Source organism: Hyla sarda, chromosome 2, assembly GCF_029499605.1.
Source record: "Hyla sarda isolate aHylSar1 chromosome 2, aHylSar1.hap1, whole genome shotgun sequence".
In the NCBI taxonomy this organism is placed as follows: domain Eukaryota; kingdom Metazoa; phylum Chordata; class Amphibia; order Anura; family Hylidae; genus Hyla; species Hyla sarda.
This window is the reverse complement of record NC_079190.1, coordinates 361,933,638-361,949,688: the sequence shown is the minus strand read 5'-3', so window position 1 is coordinate 361,949,688 and position 16,051 is coordinate 361,933,638. Positions and strand designations below refer to the sequence as shown.

The 16,051-nt window shown below is 42.1% G+C and overlaps 1 protein-coding gene across 5 annotated transcripts in view; it reads left to right on the top strand.

The window, feature by feature from the left end:
* SYT6 (synaptotagmin 6) overlaps positions 1 to 16,051 on the top strand; it is a 461,499-nt gene that overhangs the window by 397,227 nt on the left and 48,221 nt on the right. For all 5 annotated transcript variants that reach the window (XM_056558356.1, XM_056558353.1, XM_056558352.1 and 2 more), the window contains exon 4: positions 7,200 to 7,320. In XM_056558356.1, coding sequence (XP_056414331.1) covers positions 7,200 to 7,320 — 121 coding nt within the window. The remainder of the gene's footprint in view (positions 1 to 7,199; positions 7,321 to 16,051) is intronic.

Genomic DNA, 16,051 nt, shown 5'->3' with positions numbered 1-16,051 from the left:
CACCCCTGTGGCGGTGGGTACCGGGGTAATAATTGGGGGATAGCACTAGCTGTTTTTGTGGCTAATGCTAAGCCTGGCTTAGTAAAGGACTCTGTCTATCAGACGGCTTCCACTACTAAACCTGTAAAGTAAATAAAAAAAACACTTTTTAAAAACATTTATTCAAAAAACACTCCCCCACAAGCCCACATTAACCATTTTATTAATGTTAAAAAAAAAATACTAGTTATCCACGTTGTCCACTGATTATGAAGAAGTCCTCTGCATACATGGATCTGAAATGAGAAGAAAACAACATGGAAAATTGGTTAGTACATTTATGGTGCCCTCCCTTAGGGAAAACACCCATAAAGTAGCATTTCCAAATAGGGAGCCTCCAGTTGTTGCTAAACCACAACTCCCATCATTATGTCAATATATAACTTGCAATTTAGCAACAGATGGAGTCTTGCTGTTTGTAAACTACAACTCCCATCATGGGAGTTGTAGTTTAGCAACAGCTGGAGGCACCCCGTTCCTAAACTACAACTTCCGTCATGAGAGTTGTAATTTAGAAACAGCTGGAAGCACCCCATTCCTAAACTACAACTCACTTCATGGGAGTTGTTGTTTAGCAACAGCTGGAGGCACCCCGTTCCTAAACTACTACTTCCGGCATGGGAGTTGTAGTTATGCAACAGCTAGAGGCACCCCGTTCCTAAACTACAACTCCCATCATGGGAGTTGTAGTTTAGCAACAGCTGGAGGCACCTTGATTCTAAACTACAACTCCCATCATGGGAGTTGTAGTTTAGCAACAGCTGGAGGCAACCTGTTCCTAAACTATATCTCCTGTTATGGGAGTTGTAGGTTAGCAACAGCTGGAGGCTCCTCAATTCTAAAATACCACTCCCGTCATGGGAGTTGTAGTTTAGCAAGAGCCAGAGGCACCAGCTGCTCACTGGCCACCGGTCCGCACCTACAACCCGCCCGCTAGCTGTTGCAAGACCACAACTTCCAGCATGCCCTAACAGTGAGGACATGCTGGGAATTGTAGTCGCAATGGCTAGCGGGTCGGTGGTAGTTGTGGGTGGGCGGACGGGTTGCAGAGCCAACCAGGAATATGAAACTACACTGTAATTTCATATTTCCCGGGCGGTGCCATGATTGGCCGGTTGGTCTTGGCCAATCACTGCACCACCTAGTAAATATGAAATTACAGTGTAGTTTAGTATTTCTGTCCAGCTCCCCTGCACCTCATGTGCGACTTTTGTAAGCAAAAAAAAAGGTGCATGTGCAAATTTTATAAGCAAAAAAAAAAGGCTTTAAACACCTTGATAAATGTCCCCCTTGATTTCTAGTGATCCAAACACCAATTTGTTAGTCCAATGAGGGGTCACTTATTTAAATATGTCCAGTAGGTCCTGAGATATGTCCCCCAGAAGATTCTCTGCTAAATTCAGTGAATTATGTGAAGGGCAGGGCTTCACCAGCTCAATTTACATATTCATTTTCTGTGACTCCACTTACTAGTGAAGTAGAGTCACAGACAAAGTATATGCAAATTGCCCCTCCCCCTGTGGGCGATTCACTGAATTTAGCAGAAGATCTTCTGGGGGACATATCTCAGGACCTACTGGACATATTTAAGTAAGTGACCACTTATTGGACTCCTGTTCACCCACAGTATAACCCAGTGTATTGGATTTAGTGAGAGTGAACAGGCTGACAGTGTTCCTTTAAGATAAATACATAATAAGTAATGCAATGTTGTTATATCTAGTCCACTTCTAATAATAATCCCTAAAGATCATTTCATATCCAAAGGCAGTTTAATAAGGAAGTGTAAAGTAGTTTAACCTCTTCCATAAGGCTTTGGGTAAATTTACACTATGATTTTGCCCTCCTTGGCATGTTTAGGTTAACAACTTGACAAAATGCCTGCTGATGTATGGCACGGGCCCCTTTTGACATAAACATATATGGTATGGGGTGTGAAATGCAGGGTAGATGGAATTACCCTAGGGGTAGATGGCATTAACCCCTTGTATTCGTGACGCCAGGGCATGGTTTATCCTCAATACCACCCTAAGGTATACCGATGGATCCTGGGCTAGGCACGGGGGGCAATAAGGACTAAGAAGTCAAGTTACAGACAATGGTAGCTTTACTGAGTGGCATATGGTACAGTCTATACAGGGTAGCCGGGCCCAAGGGGGTGACCAGTGACTTCTTAGACCTTAAGGGCTTGCTGGGACTTGCAGTGGTTTTGGAAAAGTTAGTGCAGGCCACGTTGACTTGACTTGACAGTGACTGACTTTACTTGACTGGAGACAGACTAGGCTGTGACTGTAGCTTACTTGTAGACTTGTAGCTTGTGGCTGCAGACTTGACTTGAGGCCTCCTATGACTCCAGACACACTCTTAGGCTCGACTGCACCTCAGCAAAGACTCAGGAACTAAGAGATAGAAGAGACTCCTCCCAGGGCTTTTATGGGGAGACTCTGGTGGGGTCCCATTGGTTACCCTTAGGTCACATAGTCACTGATACCTCCTGGTTAACAATTACTTCACAACTCACATGACAGCTGATGATCACATGTTAACCTTTCTTAAAGATACAACATTCTTATATACATAACATAGGGAATAATATATAATTTCAGTAGAACAAAGTGGGCAGGGGACACTGCTGAGAGGCTGCCTGACAGGGCAGCAAGGGTACGGGGTAACAACTCCATACTGGGCCACCTCACATAGTCCCATAGTGACAAAATTTGAATCATTTCCTGCAAGCATGTGTGTATTGACTCAAATGCAAAAGCCTGGTCCGTTGCACTTTTGAGCCTAAGTACAAACATGTATTCGTTGTGGAAATTAGAGTACTTGAACCTAGTCACTAGCTAAGTCCAGACCACTGAAGTCATTAGTACCGGTGTCTGTCCGTGCGCGTATATATATTAGCAACCCCTTTTTAACAGGTTGCCTATGTATTCGCGCCACGGGGGGGGGGGGGGGGGGGGTACAATCATATTGTGAACCCTGCCTTACTCTAACTGCTACAAACATGGGATATCTGCTCTGAAAAGAAAGGAATGCTGTTAACTCACTGCTATTGGTGCCATTGAACTCTTCACCAATGTGGACTAATTTAGACTGATGATGCATAAATGAGACAGTTCTCAGAAGCCTTAAAGGGGAACCTTAGTGCTTTTCTTCTTATCCCCTATCCACAGCGTAGGGCAACTGCTGGGACATCCCGCAATCTTCTGCCCTATGCCATGGTGTTCTAAAGATTTGTGTGCAGAACACCGGCACTCCTTGTCAATGGGAGAGCTGGACATACTTGAGTACAGAACTCATATATCTGCGGCTCTCCCATAGACAGTACATGAAGAGGGTGTGTAGACCACAGCCTCTCCATCCACAAGGCCAATGTTCTAAACACAAATCTTTAGATCACCAGGGCGCCAGGCTGGAGATAGCGGGGGGTTTCAGTGGTTGGACACACCCTTTGATAAGACACTTATACCCTTTTTTGTGGATAAAGGTCTCTTGTTGGTTGTGTACATAACATCTATTGGAATTACTGGTTTATTCAGGCTCTGTGAAATAGCCATTTCTGCTTTGTATTGCTTCAGGTCGGTATGTAAAAAATCCCAAATTTTTACATGTTGGCAATGAACATTACACAAAAATATGTTAGACCTACTAATAATGCCCCAGTTCACTAGAATAAAGCATTGGAAATGGTCTCATTATTGCTTAGTAGTGTTGAGCGGCATAGGCCATATTCGAATTTGCGAATATTCGCGAATATATGGACGAATATTCGTCATATATTCGCTAAATTCGCATATGCGAAAAAATTCGCGTTTTATTTTCGTATATGTGAAAAATTTGCGTATGCGAAAAATTCGCGTATACGAAAATTAGCATATACAAAAATTAGCATAAGCGACAATTCACATATGCGAAAATTTACATATGCAAATTTTCGTATGTGCGAGAATTCGCACGACAGTCTCACACAGTAGTATTAGAGCCTTCTTTACACCACACAAGCTGGAAGCAGAGAGGGATGATCACTGTGATGTGTACTGTGAAAAAAAACAAAAAAAAAGATGAATATTCGTAATTACGAATATATAGTGCTATATTCGCGAATATTCGCGAATTCACGAATATGTGATATTCGCGAATAAAATTTGCATTGCGAATATTCGCGAGCAACACTATTGCTTAGTTACACCATAAATGAACAATAACTTTTTATAGGAAAGGAAAAATATGGCTTCAGAGGGCCAAAGTCAACACCTAAAGATGTCCTAAAATGTACATATAAATTTTTTTTTTTTTTATGATTTAGCAGCTTGTTGCGCTGGATGCTTACATGGCATGGACTATCAAGACTGTGTCTACAGCCAGAGTGGGATTATGCTGATGAAAATGTGTTTCTTGAGCTATAATCCTTTCTCCTTTAGGCACAAAAAGCTGTTAAAGGTGCCAGACAGATAGAAACATTTTAACACGGTTTGTGGTATATTTTTCTTGTTAGAAATAATATCACACGAGTTTAAATTCTTGTTCCTACACAAAGTTTAGCAGAGTGTTTCTCAAGTGCGGTTCTCAAGACCACCAACAGGTCATGTTTTCTGGATTTCCTTAGTCTTTCATGGGTGATATAATTATGGTCAGTGAATCAGGCATCACCAAGGTTATATCCACTGTGAAAGACTAAGGAAATCCTGAAAATATGACCTGTTGGGGGTACTTGAGGACCTTGCTTGAGAAACACTAGTTTAGCCGCTGCCAGGGGGGTCTGACAGTGACTTCTTACATCTCTTATTGAAATAAATGTGTTGTCTGGCAACAACTGATTCCCCTCTCCTATTGAAATAAAGATTAGAGAAAGAGAAAAAAAACAAGGAAGACAAGCGCCCCTAGTAAAATAAGTATTTATACCAAATAAAAGTGGATACAGGATAAGCGCACTCACCCTGCACAATTGCGCTAAGAGCACAAAATCTGTAAGCATGTAGAAAATTATAATATGGTCCTGCAAGCTGTGTTCCTCCCGGTCCTAGGAACACCAGGTCCAGTATGGTAATGGACAAATGAACAGCAAAAAATGGAACTTGGTACAGCGCTGGATCCAAGAGATGTTCATTTGTGACATAAATGACATATGTCATGAATGAACATCTCAGCGCTGTACCAGGTTCCATTTTTCGCTGTTCACTTGTCTATTGAAATAAAGATGTACACTGTACTGTGTATACTGAGAATACGGTGGAGTCTAGATGATTAGCTGTTAGCCAAACATATATGGCTTTAGAGGGCAAATAAATACTTCACTAAGCTCATCTCAACATCAATTGTTCAGAATACACTGTGAGAATTAGGCAGAATTGCATTTACAAAAAAATTGAGAAAAAGACTTTCTTGAGCCAAGGAACGCAAATTTTTATCACCAGATTGATGACGATCTATTCTATAGATGATGAGTGTGTGACTGCAGGGGTTTGACTACCTTGATCCCGAACAATCTCTAGATCAGTGGTCTCTGGGTGTCATGTGTGAATGGCCATTGTTCTTTTCACTTATGAGACAGATGGAGATCGTGCTTAGCTATGACTCTCAATCCCATAGCAGTGAACAGAGATGAGCAAACCGAACCTGTAGAATCCAAGTTCGGTCAGAACTTAGCTAAAAGTTCAGTTTAGCTACAACTTGTACTTTAGGCAGTTCGGTTCGGCAGAACTTACCAAAATAAATCAGCCACATGGCAGAAGGGAAAAGAAGGAAGGATGACAGTATCTCAGGGAATCCTGTAAAGCCTTTCAAACAGCTCTCCCAGGCAATCAGAAGGCAGTATAGGGCTGATGTCAAAGCGACTATAAAAGCCCATGCACATAGTCTCAGCAGCCATTTTAGACACTACAAGTGTTAGATGAAGATCTCTGTGAGGGAAACTAAGCACTGATCAACACAGCTGTTCAGTGCAAAATCTGTTTTAATTGAAAGTTGCGTGCCAGGTTATTTTTGTTTTATAATATTTGTCACTTTTGGGCACTCTCTAGGATGTCAATCCTGTTGCTATGCTTCTAAACAGGAATAACCGCATGTAAAAAGCCACTGCTTCTTCACGTTCTAGTCACACAACCTGTTTACCCATAGCCATACATGTTTCTGTAACTTTGAAATTAACTTTGCCTTAAAAAAGCTCAGAAGTATACAAATACACTACTAGGTGACCTAAAAGTGTTATATTGGGCTTTAAAGGGTACCTCTCATCAAAAAAACTTTTGATATATTATAGATTAATGTATGCAGAATAACTTTACAATTGCATGTTATTAAAAAAATATGCTTCTTTCTATTCAATTTTCCACTTTGAAGAAATGACCACTAGGGGTCTCCCTACCAGTCCTGGCAGCAAGCATTTCAGACTCATGCTGGAGTCCTAAACACTACGAGCTGCCAGTCTGCTTTGTTCGCAAAGGAGAACACTCAGAGCTGCCAGCCTGCTTTGTTCACAGCCTGTTTGGCTGTGAACAAAGCAGGCTGGCAGCTCTGAGTGTTTAGGACTCCAGCATGAGTCAGAAATGCTTGCTGACAGGACTGATCGGGAAAAATACAATAGAAAGAAGCATATTTTTCATAAACATGCTATTGGAAAGTTATTCAACATTCATTAATCTAAATATATCAAAAGTTTATTTGATGAGAGGTACCCTTTAAGGGCTTTTTTACAGTGTTATAACACATTTTTGGGCTGTTGGGGAAATACAGGCTCAGACAGAACTAGTTTGGTAAGAACTAGAATTTGTTGTCATAGTTTGATGAAGTTTGCTCATCTCCTGCAGTGAATTGAATTGTGCACTACTTCTCCATGAAACAGGGGTACTCTGGAACCTTCATTATTGAGTTTGTTGGGGGATTTAAATCATCGATATCACGCTCTGTGTAGACAGGGGATGTGCGGATGTCATTGCTCAATTTTATGGGCCCTAAAACTGATTCACCCTTGTGAAGGTTCAGAGAACGATGGCCATTTAGCAAGGCCAGCACCCTTTGACTGCCCCCTATCAACCAGTCTAAAAAGGCCCTTAGCCGAGATATTGTGACATACTAAGAAAGTTTAAGTTTGACATATTTATACAATATATTTCATATTTTTAACTATGACTAAGAAAATATTTCTTTTATATTTTAAGGAAAGTGTGGACCTTGGAGAAATCATGTTTTCCTTATGTTACCTACCTACAGCAGGACGACTGACCTTAACAGTAATAAAGTGTAGAAATCTAAAAGCAATGGACATCACTGGTTATTCAGGTATGGAAAATTCTCATTATTTTATGTTACACGGTTAAGTGAAAACATTGAAGATTTTATTAGATTATAATAGGTATATACAATATGGAGTCCAGCACTATCTATCAAAACTTGTTGCTTTATTTTTATCAAACAGCAAGATAAAAATGATTTTTATTCATGATAGCTTATACCTGTTATTCAATCCTGTGTAGTGCTGGACTTCATGTTGTATCTTCCTATTAGACTCATCAGTGCTCTCACACTACTGTGCACCCGATGGGAGACAGAACTTTTGCGGTGTGTTGAGCTGACAAATTCTTGCCGTCTATTTATTCATTTTATTATGTTGCACAATGTGTTGTATGATAGGTGCATTTTGCTTATCTCTGTATATTTACTATTTTAACATAAACAGGGAGGAGAGTCTGATTTCCCTTGGCTTACTTTGTGTGAGTTTTCCTGTATGATTGTTTATACAATGAAAATGAAAATCTTAATAAACTTGCATCTAAATGGACATGATAAAAGAAAACCCACAAAGCTGGTAAACTTTTGCACCAGAAGAATTTTCATATCTGATATGCTCGTAATAATATAAGCCAAAGTACTATCCATCAGAAAAGTTGGTTTCCATAATATCTATATGAATGTATTTAGGCTGCATTCACATTACTGTTAGTCACTACAGCTGCCGGGTCTGGCTGGGGAATGTCAAAAGCAGGAGCTCCCTTATCCCAGCCGGACCGGAGGTCAGGCTAGGATACGGGAGCTCCCAGTTTTGACAGTATACTACGGTTTTAGGTCCAGTTACAAAACCAGATACGGGGCAAAAATTAGCCTACCAGAGTCATTGTCTGACTCCGGTCAGCTCATTAAAGTGAAAGGGTTTCGGCGTCGGTCTGGCTGGGGTACGGAAGCACCCAGTTTTTAAATTTCCCAGCGGAACCCGGCAGCCGTAGTGACTTACCGTAATGTGAATTCAGCCTTACTCTATCAATTTGTCATTTCACACAAAGGAGAATATCTATGCGGCAGAAGCTCTCTACTTTTTATTTCTTTTGCCCAGCTGAATCCAGAAATGAGAGGAAAAATATAATTTTTTTTTCACTTGAACAGTCGATGTCTTTAAATTATAACCTATGAAGGATGTGTCAAGCTACAAATCCTTCTGACTGCATTGATCTGTGCCCTGACCATTCTATCTTTATTACACCTTATGTCCCTGTCAAACAGGGTGAGTTTCCCCACATTGTCACATCCATTTTACTTCCTATTGCTTGTGGCAAGAAATATATGAGAATGACAGCACATCCACAGCAAGGAGACAAAGCATTGCCATTCTGTAGTAAGGTTTGTGACACTAGTGGTCAGTTCCTACTGATGAAGCAGATAATCTGTGAAACGCGTTGCATGATGGGTGATTAAAGTGTATTCTACCCCACGAGTGTGTCCAGCGCCTGTTGATGTCCGCCGCTCCCCTGGAGGATTCTTGGCTTTTTGTCTGTCCTGAGGTGGACCGGCTGCCGGCACACTTTCACACAAGCCTTTTTCCATTGTTACACTTGGCGAGTGTAACATCCTGGGTGAGCATTGTATTTACCTCTGTTCACCCTTGTATTTTTAAGTGGTAATGCGCTAGGTTGCGCCCTCTCTATTCCTTTGCAGTTCCTACTGTTGTCACTCACCACTGCCTGCTCCTGGTCCATGACCCACTCTCTGCTGTTGGCCACAACTCTACGGCTTATTCCCCTGCACTTTCTGGTCTGGCCCATGGAGTGTGTGCACTCTTTTACTATTGGATGCCCACGATCCCTGCTCAGTAATTGTTGTTGTTGATCTTTTGGTCCTCTGGGCCAGCCATTACCCACACCAGGACCACTGGAAAGAAATCTAGCAGCTAAGACCAGCTTCAACTTTGAGTGTGATAAAGGTTGAGCAGATAGGTTACTTGGGGGATCATCTGGTCACTAATGCCTCCTGGTCAACAATCACATGGTATAACTTTAATCACATGGTACAAACTATTAAAGGTACAATACTCTTTATAAGGAATAACATATTTACAATGGGGGTTACGCTGCAGGGGGCCCTGAGGACATAATGGTACTCTGACAGGGCAGGAGAAGAGTACGGGGAAACAACATCCTGTACTGGGCCACCACAGTATAGTATATACTAAAAAAAAAGTATACGTAGATTAGCACCTAGAACTATACTGACTAATGTGCACACAGTTTGAATTACTTGCCTTTTTGGAAGGCTCATATGGCCTGGCAAACATATGTTTTTAAGAGACCATAAAGCGGTTGTCTGGTAATAAAAAATCATCCTTACTCACCTGGTTCCTGCTCATCAATGCATCCTCCTGCTCCAGAGATGCACCCTCTCAGCAGAAACTGCCCAATCACCAAATCATAGAGTGAGGCAGGTCACTGTGACCAGTGATTGGCTGAGCAGGAAGTTACTGCTGAGACGGCATGACTGGGATCTGCGTGGAATCTAAGTAGATGAATATTTGAGAAAATTGTACATCCCTGGACCAGTATTTGTGGATTACATTGTATAAGTGTTATCTGATAACTTTATGCACAGAAATCTAACTTAGTTTCTGCATGTGGGAATGATTTGAGTACTGTATGATGGTACTTAGTTTGTGTGACAATGTGTGATACTGCTATTGTACAGTACATAACTTTTTTGGATGGTGGTAGCAGCACTACTATATACAGTAGCATTGCTCTTTATGTATTTAAACAAAGTATTTTTCTGCCAGTGACACTGTTAATTGAAATTACAGAGAAGGCCAAATAAAAGCCAGTCACAAGTAATCTGTATTTTGGTGTTATAATTGTTGTTTATACTACTCTACCACAATCCTGGCTTACATGCCATGCATCATGGAGGAACTTGATACCAAGCACTTCCCAGTCTACATGAGTAATGTTTATACTAATACGTCTGTTTCCCAAAAGGTTTATGTAAAAGATAAGCGAATCTCAGTAAGCTCCAGATGTGAAGATTAAGAGTAAAAACATTTTTCCTTTTTATCTTTTTTGAAAAATGTTATCATAAATAGAGGTTGCGCACAGTGTCTAACGGATTAATAGATTTATTCAAATTGTGGTAATACATGTGGATCTGTATAATAAGATGATCCGAAAATCAACATTGACTTTATTTTGTAATGTCAAGGTGATGCTTCTGATTTATCTCAAGATTAAAGGCGCAATACTCATTCCCCGTGTTTTTTGGTAACCTCAGATAAAGAACTATTATTTTTTATAAACATGCGATCAAAGTTATATAGTATCAAATAAAATCTATTGCTCCAGATGGGAACTAAAGTTTTGTAATAATAAATCAAGAGGTATAACTGTATGTAAGGACTTCTAAACGTAGTGTAGATTTAGTGGCTGTTACTGAGACATGGTTTAATGAAAGTAATGACTGGGACATATCCATTACAGGGTACTCTTTATACAGAAGAGACAGAGAAGGCAAGAAAGGAGGAGTGGCCCTATATGTTAAAGATAGTCTAAAATCTAACCTAATACAAGTTAGTGAGGCCAACATAGAGTCAGTTTGGGTTTGGTAATCATGCAGTAAATGGTGTAGGTGTGATATATAGACCACCTGGCCAAGTTAAAGAATTAGTTGAAGAAATAGCTAAAATGCCAATGAAAGGAGAAGTTATCATTATGGGAGACTTCAATCTTCCAAATATAAACTGGAAAACCAGATTAGCTAATTCTGCCAGGAGTACAGATATTCTAAATTCCCAACTGGGATTATCTCTACAACAAGTGGTTGAGGAGCCAACCCAGAGGGATGCCATTTTGCATGATGTTATTGTAGGCGAAAGCTTGGGATCTAGTGATCACCAGTCAGTGTGGTTTAGTATAAGAACAGTGAAGGAGTCACACCACAAAAAAACAAAAGTTTTAGATTTTAGAAAAACAGATCTTTCAAAAATGAGATTAGTCTTAATGAGTCCTTATCAGACTGGAATGGATTATATGGAGTCCAGGAGAAATGGGACTACTTAAAAGACGCATTATTTAAGGCAACAGAAAATTGCATAAGACTTGTCGGTAAAAGCAGAAAAAGGAAGAGACCACTGTGGTACTCAGCAGAAGTGGCCAGAATCATAAAAAAACAAAAAGCTAGCATTTAGTAATTATAAAACAACCCAGAACAATGAAGATAGGGAAATCTACAAGACTAGGCAGAAAGAGGCCAAGCGAGTTTGAAGAACTTCTAAAGCGCAGGCAGAAGTAAAACTAGCTCAGTCTGTGAAAAAAGGGAATAAGACATTCTTCAGATATATAAATGAAAAAAGGAAATTAAAACAAGGGATAACTAAATTAAAAACAAAGAAAGGAAGGTATGTAGAAGAGAATAAAGGGCTAGCCGACTGCCTTAATGAATACTTCTGTTCAGTTTTCACAGAAGAAAAAGAAGGAAAAGGAGCTCCATTAAGGAGGAAGACTAATGAATCGTTTGATGCATGTCTTTACAAATGAACATGTTCTACGTTTGCTGTCTAAAGTGAAGACAAATAAGTCACAGGGGCCTGATGTGATACACACAAAATTATTAAAAGAGCTTAGTGGTGAGCTAGCAAAACCATTAACAGATTTATTTAACCAATCACTGGTAACAGGAGTCGTCCCGGAAGATTGTAAATTAGCAAATGTCGTGCCCATTCACAAGAAAGGTAGTAGGGAGGAATCAAGCAACTATAAGCCAGTAAGTCTGACATCAATAGTGGGAAAATAAATGGAAAACCTACTAAAGGAGACGATTGTGGAACATCTAAAATTCCATGGATTGCAAGATGAAAACAACATGGGTTTACTTCAGGGAGATCCTGTCAAACAAATCTTATAGATTTTTTTTTTGATTGGGTGACTGAAATAATAGATGGCGGAGGGGCAGTAGACATCGCATATCTAGATTTTAGTAAGGCCTTTGACACTGTCTGTCGTAGAAGACTTATTAATAAAATACAGCCATTGAGCTTGGACTCCCATATTTTTGAGTGGATTAGGTGGTGGCTGAGTGACTGCAGAGGGTTGTAGTCAATGGAGACTATTCAGAGCAAGGTCTTCATTAATCTTCATTAGTGATATTGCAAAAGATCTCGATGGTAAGGTATGTCTTTTTCTGATGACACAAAGATATGTAACAGGTTTGATGTTCCTTGAGGGATATGCCAAATGGAAAAGGATTTATGAAAACTAGAAGAGTGGCAACTGAAATTTTATGTGGATAAGTGCAAGATAATACACCTGGGGTGTAAAAACCCTCGGGCAGAATATAGAATATTTGACACAGTCCTGACCTCAGTATCGGAGGAAAGGGATTTAGGAGTAATTATTTCAGAAGACTTAAAGGTAGGAAGACAATGTAATAGAGGAGCAGGAAATGCTAGCAGAATGCTTGGATGTATAGGGAGAGGTATAAGCAGTAGAAAGAGAAAAGTGCTCATGCTGCTGTACAGAACACTGGTGAGACCTCACTTGGAGTATTGTGCACAGTACTGGAGGCCGTATCTCAAGAAGGATATAGATACTCTAGAGAGAGTTCAGAGAAGAGCTACTAAACTAGTACATGGATTGCAGGATAAAACTTAACAGGAAAGGTTAAAGGACCTTAACATGTATAGCTTGGAAGAAAGAAGAGACAGAGGGGATATGATAGAGACTTTTAAATGCATAAAGGGAATCAACACGGTAAAGAAGGAGAGCATATTTAAAAGAAGAAAAACTACCTCAAGAAGATATAGGGAGAGATTTATCAAAACCTGTGCAGAGGCAAAGTTGCCCAGTTGCCCATAGCAACCTGTCACGATCACACCCTATCAGTCCAGCCAAGACGCTAGAGAGAGTGTGATGGTGCAAGGGTTAAAGCCGCCAGACCTCTGGGTATCCACTAGAAGTCCCAGCAAATCCTGCACAGCCTTGAACAACCTGAGTCTAGCACTGTTTTAAATATCATATCTGCTTTCTTGGGAGGGAGACTCCATTCCCCCCCCCCCCCCCTCTGATCCCCACCAGGGGGTCTTCTCTCTTCCTGGCCCCTTATCTGTTTGATTATATGATGGGACCAGAGTGCATGACTTCAAAAAAGCCTTTGACTTCAAAGGAGATGTAAATAAACAGCCAGACCCCCCCCCCCCCCCCCCCAATAAAATGCAATACACAAAACACATTCTAAATGACCTCTCACCCATGTCTTGGATAAGACATTACACAGTTACAATTATAATACACATATAGGATTTTAATAGGATAGGATTTTAAGATGGGGACAGAGAGATCTTGCCTGCCAGGCTGATAGATCTGTCTCCATTAACCGTCTATTTTTTTTCTTGACACCACAGGCCCTGCATTCCCAGGCAAAGATCGCACTGAAGGGGCATAGTACCTGATTAAGCTGCCTCCTCCTTTCATCTGAGAGCTGTGGATTGATCTCCACATCCTGAAGGGATCCCTGGCTCTTAGCTTCCTCCACTAGATCAAGTAAGGGATGACTACCCAGCCCTTCCTCTGGTGCACTACATACACTGAGTACCACCTCCTCAGGGTCATAGTATGCCTTCAGCATATTAATGTGGTACTGTCTCTGCCTCTGACCTTTCTCATCAAGGGCTACTACATACATGGTGGGTTCTAAGCACCGTAAAATGGTAAAGGGACCCTCCCAGGCCGCCTGCAACTTATTCTGCCTAATGGGGTTCAGGACCATTACCTTCTGTCCCCCTTCAAAGACCCAGTCCCTTGCATTGCGATCGTACCAGTACTTCTGCCTGGACTGTGCTGCTGTGAGGTTGCCATGTACCAGCCCAGTCAATGTCTGCATCCTGTCCCTGAATCTCAGAACATACTCCACCACAGAAGTCTCAGGGGCATGTAGCCCCCCCTTCCCATTCTCCCCTAACTAAATCTAGTGGTCCCCGCTCTTTGCGACCATACAATAACTCAAAAGGCTAGAAACCTGTAGACTCTTGGGGTGCCTCCCTGTAAGCGAATAGCAGATGGGGTAAATACTTTTCCCAGTCTCTGCCCTCCGATTCTACAAATGTTTTTAGCATTTGCTTCAAGGTGCCATTGAACCTCTCGCAGAGACCATTTGTTTGGGGGTGGTATGGGCTTGCTACCAAGTGCTGTACATTCACCTTTTTACAGAGACTTTGCATGAGATTGGACATGAACTGGGTGCCCTGATCAGTGAGCATCTCTCTGGGGAACCCCACCCTGCAGAATATACTGATCAGTGCATCTGCCACCTTATCTGCCCGGACAGAGGATAAGGCAACAGCTTCAGGGTACCTAGTTGCATAATCCACCACAGTGAGAATAAATTGTTTCCCTGTGCTGCTGTATATAGCTAGAGGTCCCACAATATCCACTGCCACTCGTTCAAAGGGTACAGATATGACTGGTAGGGGAACTAGGGGAACACGAGTAACATCCCCAGACTTACCCACCCTCTGGCAGACACGACAAGATCTACAATAATTGGCAACAGCAGTGCCCATACCTGGCCAGTAGAAATTGTGTGTCAACCTGGACTTTGTCTTGGCCACTGCCAAATGTCCTGCCAGGGGGGTCTCATGGGCCAACCTCAGCAGCTCTTTCCTGTACTGCCTAGGAACCGCTAACTGCCTTCTCTCTCCTGGGCCCCTAGCATGCCTTTGGAAAGGGACTCCCAGTACAAGATATCATTTTCCCAATATACCCGATGCCCATCTGTGTCAACACCTGTATGTTCAGCAAGTTGTCTCAGCCCTTCAAGGGAAGGGTCACTGCGCAGAGCTTCCCGGAAATGCTCATTTCCCTCCCCCCATCTTGTGGTATCAGGGAGCACATTTCCCCCAGGTGAACTAGCATCTCCACCTTCCTCTGCTGGGGCTTGCAAGTCACACAGCTTGCCCCTTGCATCACCATCCTCCCTTCCTGTTAAAGCTGCAGCCCTGGCATGCTGCTGACGCGTTACCACTGGCACCATTGGTATGCCTCCCTGGGGTTTACCTTCCTCCCCCTCAGTTCCAGACATAACAATACAGGCATCATAAACAGGGCTATCACTCCTTCCCTCCTCCTTCTTAGGCTCACAGGATTGGGACATATAACTCACTGCTGTTCCCTCATCCTTACATGTCACCAGGGGCACACCAATCCCTCCCCCTAGCCCATCTCCACTAGGTTTTGGCATTGGCAATGCATTGTCACCACATTTTTCAATACACCCCATTTCACTTTTGGAAAACATTACTGGTTCAGTCACAGGTAAACAATTATCAATCCCCTGCACTCCTTCCCAGTTTCCACATCTCGCAGTGTCTCCCAAAGTCTCGCACAGTACCTCAGAATGAACAGGGCTCTCTCCTAGCCCTTCCGGTGTGCAGGTAGTGTCCTCTGGAGCATAATGACAGAGCATCCGACCCAAATCATTCCCAAGCAGAATATTAACAGGGATGTCCTCAGAGACCCCCACCTCAAACCTTTGCCTGTACCCCAATCCAGGTACACACGAGCCATGGGCACAGCAGGCCGCACACCTCCAATTCCTTTTAAAGCCATGGTTCTTCCAGGGATGATGTCCTCTGTATCCACCACTTCAGGCTGCACCAAGGTAAAGGAGGCTCCAGAATCTCGCAAACCCACTGTCACCCGGTCACCCACAGTTACACTCTGCAGGTTATCCGCTCTTTTCTCCACCGCTCCGGACACCAGAAGAACGG